The 10,016-nt window shown below is 38.2% G+C and overlaps 1 protein-coding gene across 1 annotated transcript; it reads left to right on the top strand.

Moving 5' to 3' along the window:
- Nucleotides 1–1,684: 1,684 nt before the first annotated feature.
- actr10 (actin related protein 10) lies at nucleotides 1,685–10,016 on the top strand. The gene is made up of 13 exons (XM_051408005.1): nucleotides 1,685–1,904; nucleotides 2,957–3,029; nucleotides 3,115–3,197; nucleotides 3,325–3,433; nucleotides 3,652–3,759; nucleotides 4,566–4,633; nucleotides 4,815–4,894; nucleotides 5,612–5,647; nucleotides 6,138–6,217; nucleotides 6,869–6,942; nucleotides 7,275–7,356; nucleotides 8,820–9,021; nucleotides 9,227–10,016. The coding sequence occupies exons 1-13, from the start codon at nucleotides 1,828–1,830 to the stop codon at nucleotides 9,406–9,408; spliced, it is 1,254 nt and encodes a 417-aa protein (XP_051263965.1). The 5' UTR covers nucleotides 1,685–1,827; the 3' UTR covers nucleotides 9,409–10,016.

The following is a 10,016-nucleotide window of genomic DNA, read 5'->3' as shown; positions in this document are numbered from 1 at the left end:
AATCATGATTGATACCTTTATCTAAACTTACATAGTGGTGACACTACACACTGGTTGCTGTCATATTTAACACATTCATTTAGATTAATTCTATACATAACATGTCAAAAATGGAAATCAAAACATATAATTAAACAATCTGTTATGGCCACGTTAAGATTAAGTAATAGCTTAAGTTCAAGGGAAAAGAAAGTTCAAAGAAATAACCTGATTTATTTATTTCTTTAGATAATTCTATTCAATGCTTTACTAATGTAAAATATTGTCATTTGGGGGCTTTTGCAAGCACATATTGATACATATCATTGTTTATGATTAAATCTGTATATATTTCTGTGACCCATTAAAGTTTCCATGCCACCCTCTTGCTTTTTTTTTCTAGAATAGTCCCTGCACATGCAAAAGTTGATTTCGACTTATTTTGAATGGAATTGTGACTCATGTGCAAGTTGACATTCACAGTTAAGTGTATTTTCATATCAGTGGAAATTAGAACCAAAAAATAAACTCAAGCAAAAGGAGCATACATATGTTCAAGATATAGTGGCCTGTTTTGTGTTAGTGAGCACAGAAGGTATCAGTGATTATCCACATGTTCTTACAGTGATTAATTATGCACTCCCAGCTTTTACACTGCACTACGTTGTGAGCAAGAAGACTTGTGGTACTTCTAAAAATAAATAATTGTTTTGTGAACAAGCGCATTTGTTTCTGCTCTGTCCCATTCAATTAGCACAGTTACACCAAAATAGCACTGCATACAAGCAGGTGCACGCAAGAGCGCTTGGTGTATGTAAGTAGTGGTGTATGTGCATTTTTATAATAATCTTAAGTTACATACCATGCAGGTCTGCAAAACTGCAGTTTCAATTGTATGTTACTTTGCAAAAAGTCAACAGTCGTATCAAAGATGCTGAAGGTTTCACTACAGATTAAGGGACTCAAACTGTTGCCATGGATGAGGTGGGATATCTACTGACACTGGATACAGGAAATGTAGAATGGTAATTGTATAACAAGCAAGTAAAATCATTTTGTATTTATTTGTATCAGATAAATGTGATTCATGTGGGACACAGATTTCAGCCTTAATATGAGAACTTTCCACGGACAGCCCAGCAACAGTGGAGAAGGCTTATAACACATTTACATGCAGAAAAAGTTCCGGGGACCCCTTGTGGTGGTCAAGTGAGGTTACACCATCAGCATCCATGTGTCACATCTGTGTAAGTCAATAGTCAGAGAGACAATCGTTATTTGTTTTATGTTACCAAAATTGCAGCCCTTTTATGACAGAGAACTTCTGAAGCAACATTTTGACTCAGTGAAAGTCAATTTATTACAGCTCTTCACTGTTACAACTGTTCCTGGTCTCCCCCCAAAATACAGGGGTTTTCAATGCTTAATGCTTGCTAAGATGATATATGGACAATACACAAGGCGGCATACCAATATATGTGCAATACAATTCAGAAAATAAGGCAAACTGATAGAAAATGTACTTTGAACTTGTCCGTTAAGCCTGCATTTGGAGGATCTTAGATTGAAAAAATTTTGTTTTTTTCTCTTTGTATTTGAAAAGTCTCCATTTTATTGCTTGATCTGGACAGGTCAGGACATTTTACCGGTTCAATAATCGGTAGTCTGATCATTTTGCGCCCATTTTGATCAGGCGGCGGTTCGTGACGTCATCCCGTCTGTGAAGACCCGACCCAGCCCAACAGGAAGACAACAACATCTTCTTTTTATTTTATTCTGTTGAAACGATGCACATTTGTGACCGTCAGCGCTAAAGCAGTGACATTATTGTATTAACAGATTAATAAAATGCCATTATTTGATGGATTGGGAAGTGGAGGAGAGAAGACTGCGATCGTCGTTGACTTAGGAGCCGCGTACACAAAGTGAGTCTCAGTCTTTATATATACATATATAGCCATTCAGTTAGCATAATGTGCTAACACATAACATTACGTTTGTTTGCTTCACTATAACCGTCCACGTCTGGGTACTTGTAGGTCTAATGCGGCGGGTTAAACCCACACTTGATACATATTTGTGTAAACTGGTAGGAGATGATGTGCTAGCGGTGTTAGCCCGGCCAGTGCTAACTAGACAGGTCAGTGTTTAGCTAGCGTTAGCTAATGCCAATTAGTCCAATAAGTAAAGACAAACAACTGCACTGAACGCCATTAGCTTCATTTTGAACACCCTACATGCTCGTATTTTTATCAATCAATTTAAATCTAAAGAGAGCTCAACTTATCTAAATGTTCTAGTTAGTTATAAATCCACAGAAGAGTTTTATTATACTGGTTATTTAAGATGTGATGTTGACTTTCTGTTTGAGTGACCTACATAGTTGTATGTGTTTACTTGGTTACCTGGTAATCTGACTGCTGTCTGCTACTAAAAGTCACTTCACCTAATTCTACCTCATATGCCACACATCTGCACACATTTAGGGTATTTACAGTGAGAACATTACCGCAATCTTTATTGCCACAATAAAATATATAATATATTTCACTGGCAGTGTATATGGCCTCAGTGCTACACAATATATACACACACACACACTGTGCTCTGTGGGACGTATAAAATGTTCATTCAGTTCATTTGTCACCTGTCGGTTTTCCTACTGGACTTTTAGTCAGAAGTGTTGAGATAGATGAAACACTGAGGGCCTGAGGCAAGTCACATGAAGACCAAGAGGACTGTTCTCTTTTAATAATGATGTCTTTGTCTACAGTTACTGTCCCACAACTGTTGACACAGAGCTGCACTGTTATTCTATTTATACGGAAGAAATGAATGAACATATTGGTATTGGTATGCATCATGTGTACATTTGTTTAGTTTGTACACAGTTTACCAGCGTTGGTATAAATATATGTGTAGATATCTTCTCTGCACATCCTCTAGCAGCCCGTCTGACAGTTGCATTTTCTTGCAGATGTGGCTTTGCAGGGGAAACGGGGCCCAGGTTCATAATTCCCAGCGAGATTCGGAAACCAGGACAGCAACAGGTGAGACACCGCTGTGCTTTGCTGAAGGAAGGATGTTTGGAAATTGTGCAATATGTTAATGTTTTATGTAATGTCTCACTTTCAGGCCGTCAAAGTGGTTCAGTACAACATCAACACAGAAGAGCTTTATGTCATCCTCAAAGAGTTTATCCATATACTGTACTTCAGGTGAGACTCTGCTGCATTAGTTATTCATTCTAAGTGTTAAACATCCTTTTTACAGAACATATACTGCTTCTAGCTCAAAATGGGAGCGGTCCAGATCAAAGATTGTCTTCCTATTTGTCTCAATCAGGCACCTGCTGGTGAACCCTCGCGACAGAAGAGTGGTCATCATCGAGTCCATCCTCTGCCCGTCTCACTTCAGGGAGACGCTCACCAAGGTTTTCTTCAAACAGTTTGAGGTATGTTAACTCCACACAGATCAGTGTTTTATAGACCCTGTAGGACATCGCTTATTTAATATACTTCTTTTTGAAAAAGAATTGCTTATAAAACGGACTGCCACAATTTCCCACACAGACTCAAGTCTGACAAGAGTAAACACACATCTTTTTAGTGCGTAAGTAGTAAGTGTAGTAAGTGTGTTAAGTGTTATTCTTTGATTCTTGGTGTTTTCCAGGTGCCGTCCGTGCTTTTTGCCCCAAGTCACCTCATGGCCATCATGACTTTGGGCATCAACTCTGCTCTGGTGATGGACTGTGGCTACACAGAGACGTTGGTCCTTCCTGTATCCTTTTCCTGTTATCTTGGAGTCTTTGACTCCTTAAAGAAATGGATGTATTTGCTTTCTTTTGGGGAATTAAGTGAAAGGATAAGGTGAGATTTTCACAGTACAATAACTGTCTCAGAAAATGTCACAGTATAAGGGTATACAGTATTACAACATTATTATTATTATTATTATTATTATTATTATTATTATTATTATTAGTGTTTTGTAAGTTTGAGCCATGTGTTTATTAAGGTCTGAAATAAAACAAGATGAGAACTTAAATATTCCCAGCACTTTCTGTGATGTAGTATGCTTGCTTATCATAGGAAGTAATAAGAAATGACTCTTTACATTATATTGCATACAATTGCATAAATACCCCGCATTTTCCATCGCATTTTTAAGAAAACGTGCCACATAATCAAGGATTTTTGGTATCAGTACAACACTGCAGCCGATGATATCAGTTTAATCTGTGCTAGTTAAATGAAGAGACTGGGTTTTGTTCAGTAAGTAAATCCGCCAAAGCTCACTATGCATTAACCAACTGATTATGAAACCACAATGTCTTGTTTTGTTTTTCTGAATTTTTAAATAATACAATGTGTAGTTGTTGTAAGGAATACTTGTCAGAGCTAGGTTAGCTGCTTTGTGCTAAAATAGCTTAATCTGACTTGGTAAGTCTGCTGTGCACAAATAGGTGTCTGACTTTCTGATGTGTTATTTTGTTGATATTTCTGAATTTTAAGAAAAGGAGATTTTTTTTTTTAGTAAACTTTGAGGTTGGGAAGTGTGCGTTACCACCTTAACTGTGAAATCAGGTTTATGAGTGCACTCCTATATTGCCAGCTTGGGAGGCTTTGCCTTTGGGAGGTAAAGCAATCCATAAGTAAGTAGCTCTCTGACAGATTTAAGAGGAGTATGTGACTTGCATGTTGGTGTACTATAAAAAGAACACTTATATTTCACACACTGGTTTGTGCTGATTGAAAATCGTGGGACTGTAAAATTGAACCTTCTTCCATTCGCTTGTTTTCTCCCATAACTGCATGTGTCTGTATTCCTTGTAGAGAATTAGATGGACTTCTTGTGGAACAATGCACTGTGGACACAGACACCACCACTGGGCAGAGTGTACCAGCTGTCATTGGTAATTACAGAAATATACCATACACTGTGTGTCTGTGGTTAAATGCAGGAACTTGTAACTCTGATATGGACTGCTGATTTGTTTTACAATGCAGAGAGCTGGGAAATATAATGGCTCTGACCCATTATGCATCATTTACTATTCGTAAGAGGAACTTGTTTCTGTGTGACAATTTGAATTTGTGAATTATACATACGGTATGCACACAGTCTATTTTAGAGTTTTCTCTCCATACCTTTTCTTGATGGAGGAAACCAAACTGAGTCATTGTGTTGAGCTTTGAGATCTAAAGCTGCAGCAGAGGGAGAGAAGCAACACACAAATGTATCAATAATTAAGGCAGACAGCAGGCCAACTCACTCAACTGGACTGTTGAACGAGCTAAATGTCTGCAGTAAGCACAGAAGGGCTGAGATCTCTGTAATCAAAGCTCAAAATCTGAAGTCCATACAGGATTTGTAAATTGTCTATAAGACAGAAGAGATAAAATACTACAAGTTTCTTCTGCAACAGCTTTCTAAGTATTTGTTTGACACCAAGCAGTCTTGTCATTTTCTGCAGTGTCATCTCACACGTTCCCCAAACGCTGATTCAGCCTCATCATAAATCTTACTTGGAAGTGAAATGAGAGAAATAGCTGATTTATGCATAAATGAACCAAAGAAAAGTTTCACTTCATTTATATCTTCTTTTTCATCTTTTTCATCTTTTTTTCAGGGACCATCCCAGAGGAGACTGTGGAGGATATCAAGGGTAGGTCTGACTACTTCTTTTTTTTTTGTCTTACTCGCTCCTGTGAGGGTAATGGATAACGCTTATTATTTATTCCCTTCAAAGGCAGAATTCCCGAAAGAAAACAACACACAAAATATCCAAACTTCTAGTGAGACTGTGGATGCTCTTTACCATCCCTCCACAGTATATTATACTGTATTTTCTTTTTCTTAAATAAAAACAGACTTTATTTAGGGCAGCCTAATTAATCTAGAATGTAATTTTCTACTTGGTAAATTGTAGGCTTCAGCCTTTTATTTTAATACAAGAATGATTTTAATTTACTGTAATTTATGTCTGCAAGAACGGCCTCTCAGTTGCACAGAATTATGGATTAATTATTTTTTTTAATTCTTTCATGATTTAAATAATCATTAAGGACATTGGTTAAAAGTTAGTCCTCAGTTAGAAATGTTATCTGTCCTTTAGCTCGGATGCATGCTGATTGGTTATGTTTTGCTTCCTGCAGTCAGAACATGTTTTGTCAGTGATCTGCAGAGAGGGCTCAAGATCCAGGAAGCCAAGTTTAACCTGGACGGTACAGCTGAGGTAAGTGAAATGTTTGTGTACAGCTTTTAATGCTAGTTATTTACTTAGGGAGCCTCCATCTAAATGAAAATCATAAATTATATATATATATATGTATATATATAATGGGATATGTGTATGTATGTATACATACATACATACATATATATATATTGATGGGAAATGTATATCATTATAAATTATCGGGCTAATTAAATTAGAGCCAATAAATTATCGGTTGATATCAATAAGAATTTATTTGGAATTCTTATGCAAAACTATTGATAAGCTTTATGTTTCATGAAAGCCAAAGTATGTTTTTTAATGAGTTTGAACTGTTGTTTGTTGTTGTTGTGTTAATAATAGTGATGTCAGTTAGATTTGGTTAGAACAGAGCTATTGATTATTAAATCATCCTTCTTTTCTTCATACATTCAACCTTTCTTACCCTGAGGTGTGTAATAACTACAGGTTGCGAACTTCTTTTTTTAAAATATAAAAATGTGAAATGAGCGGTTATCTTATCAGTATCGGCCATCAGATGCAGGTAATTACCGGCTATTGTATCGGCTGAAAAATAATCCATGTTGTCTCTAATCTAAATGTTTACGTTGAGCAATGCACTGCTGTAGATTTAGTTAAACTTCTTCCTCCTTGTGAATGTGTCTGTAGCGGCCAGCCCCTCCTCCAGATGTTGATTACCCTCTGGATGGTGAGAAAATCCTGCACGTCAAAGGATCAATCAGGTAGTTTGTTAAATGATACTGTTTACATCCGCTGTTGGCTTTAACTGAGCAGACAGACCCCAGAGATTTAGTTCTTACTTTTCTGTAAATTTAAAAAAATAATTAAAATAGAATATTTTTCAACTTGATATATTTGCATGTGTTTTGTAAATTATTTTTCCGTTGTCACTCTAGAAGGTCCTTCTATAAAATTCAGTTGTCTGGTGGTAATGTCTTCCTTTGTCTTTCTGCTGTACCATCGGTCTGTGGGACAGCACATTTGTCCGTTAACCTGTTTGTTAAACTTTTTATGTCACAAAGTTGTCGCTGATTAGATTTTCTGTTTTTCCCAGGGACTCTGTGATGGAGATCCTGTTTGAACAGGACAATGAAGAGAAGAGCGTGGCCTCACTGATACTTGACGCTCTGGTCAAGGTAGAGAAAAGTTATTCTTTCTGTGTAACATTCAAGATAAACATAAAATGTCTTTCTTTGTCATGACAGGAACAAACAATAGGAAACACGTTTTTAGCTTGGAAAAATAACCCAGTTTTGCTGTTTCTTAAAAGGCAGGAGTTCCCTTTAAACAACCTCTTTCACACATGCAGTCTTTCTTTCTTCAAAGAAATCTGTACAAGTGCCGTCCAAAGTGTCACACTTCTACAAAAAGTGATGGAAGTAACTGTGTGAAGAATTTAAAGAGCTTGAAAGAGAAGTTCAGGCCCTCTGTACTGTCTCACATCCGCACACCATGCTATGTGTTGTGTAAGTGGGCCAACGCGCAACTCGTTTGAAGCTTGATTTCATTTAATAATCAGAGGCTCTAATTTATCGGTCTGCACTGGAATCCTATTTTTTCTACACAAATACCATAAAATCCAGGTTTTAATCGAGTTATCGATGTTTTTATAATAGCTTGACGCCTCTTTGGTTAACGGAATTAGAGCTTTTTTTAAATTCTGTAGACCAGTGTTTATCAAACTCTTCCACCATTCATTCACCAGTGGTACTTATAGTTTTACCTATAGTTTGAGAACCAGTGCTGTAGAACATGCATGTTGTGGCAATAGTATGACCTTATGTGGCCCTCTTTAACATCTTTTGTGGCCTGGTTGACATATGGATTATGCATGTGGATTTCGCCTCACATCTTCCCTTTTAAGGTCTACATCAGTTTATTTCTAATTACCCTGCTGTAAATCTTCACCGTCTTTGGCAGGAGGAAAGCAGCAATCCAGTTTGTGCCCCATGTTGTTCAGTCGCAGAGTTGAGTGTACAGTTTGACTCTGCGTGGTTGCCATGGCAACGCTCAGCCGTGGCCATTCCGTGTTAACTGAGAGCAGTTTTTTTTTTCCATGTGGGGATCAAGTCAGCACACGACGGCCTAATTAATCTCAGCAGGTCCAGCAGCAGCAGACATTACACAGCCTCGGAGTTCGACTGTGGCAGCAATACGTTTACTTTGCTCAGGATATATTGACAGTGATATTTGATTAGGGATCCACACGAGAGAGAAGGCACTGCAGTAATGCCCACTTCAGCTACCTTCATCCATCACAAATTCGGTTTAGTCTGCACTTGTCCTGAAAAGCAGTAAGTGCTATCCTGTAGTGGTAGAACTGCCGATTCCTCCTGCCTCTGCCATCTTTTCTCCTACTGCACTGTTATAAGGGAAAAAAGTGGATGTGGTGCTTCTTTCATCTAAAGAGTTTCGTTCGCTGAAAAGGCGTGATGGTGTAAAATGATTTAAATTAAAGACGCAGACCGTTGCACGTTTCCCTGGCTGCAAAGCAAGGGCTGTAGACATTGACTTTTCCACTCTAATCTGTCATATAGGGGTGAAAAGCAAACGGATGACACCTATGTAAGTATTATATGCTAAATGTATTTCCCTGTAGTGCCCCATTGACGCACGCAAGGTGCTCTCCGAGAACCTGGTGGTGATCGGAGGCACGGCCATGCTGCCAGGTTTCCTGCACCGTCTGCTGGCAGAGATACGCCTCCTGGTGGAGAAACCCAAGTACAGCAATGTGCTGGCCAGCAAGAGCTTGCGTATACACGCTCCACCTGCCAAACCCAACTGCACCGCCTGGCTCGGAGGTTAGATATGAGATTTTATTTAAAATATTTATCACTGCCAGACTTTCCTAAATTTAAAATACTGCATTGTGATAAATATTCTACATCAGCATACTTCAAAAACCATAATGTCAGCCTTTTCCAGTTTTTTAAACGATAAGCTTTTGGAAGAATATTGTTTGTGCCCTCTCATATCATCTCATGTTCATATCGTCCTGCTCAACAGGGGCCATCTTCGGGGCACTGCAGGACATCCTGGGCAGCAGGTCAGTGTCACGAGACTACTACAACCAGACAGGCCGCATCCCAGACTGGTGCTGCTTGAGCTCCCCTCCTCCTGAATCTCTCTACGAAGCAGGAAAGACCCCTCCTCCACTCATGAAGAGAGCCTTCTCCACAGAGAAGTAGAATATGCTGTAACATCATTCAAACATTGTACTCTCCTTTACCTGATAGAACAGTTCAGTAATCTTAAATGTAACATCTCAACACATACAGTATCTTATTAATGTGTTTACTACATGAAGATGTAATGTCTAGAAGTCACACCGATGTTTTTGTATACACTGATTGTGAGCTGTTTGATGATCAGGTGAGCTGGTTTCTGACCTTACCAGACAGAGCAGATATTTCTGATGGTTACAGTGATAGTCTTTCCTGTGTGCGACATGCAGCCATGTCTCCTGTTTCATTTGAAGTCTCATTGAGCAAGATGCTGAACTTGTACATGCTCACTCTCACTCCACTTTCTTCTGGATTTTGTTGGAAGTTAAACTGAAAAACACATATTCAGCAGAAATGTTTCCAATGATTACCAAGTCGTGCTTTAGTCATCTATTTGTCAGAAAAACTACATGAAATGTTACTAAACTCTGGAGAAATCTGACATTATTCTGGTATGGTGCATAATGAAGTGTGAAATCGGACTGTATGGATTTTAACAGGAATGTCTCCTGGAGTTTAAAGAAAGTTTAACTTATTTATTGTTTGGACTCAATAAAAACCCTGTAAACTCA

The sequence above is a fragment of the Dicentrarchus labrax genome, unplaced genomic scaffold, assembly GCF_905237075.1.
Source record: "Dicentrarchus labrax unplaced genomic scaffold, dlabrax2021, whole genome shotgun sequence".
Lineage (NCBI taxonomy): Eukaryota > Metazoa > Chordata > Actinopteri > Moronidae > Dicentrarchus > Dicentrarchus labrax.
This window is presented reverse-complemented; position numbering and strand designations above follow the sequence as displayed.

Coding starts and splice junctions, on each gene's coding strand:
- actr10 (XM_051408005.1), top strand. CDS start 1,828: ATGCCATTATTTGATGGATTGGGAAGTGGAGGAGAGAAGACTGCGATC. Junction 1,905..2,956: donor TTAGGAGCCGCGTACACAAA/GTGAGTCTCAGT, acceptor ATTTTCTTGCAG/ATGTGGCTTTGCAGGGGAAA. Junction 3,198..3,324: donor ATCCATATACTGTACTTCAG/GTGAGACTCTGC, acceptor TGTCTCAATCAG/GCACCTGCTGGTGAACCCTC.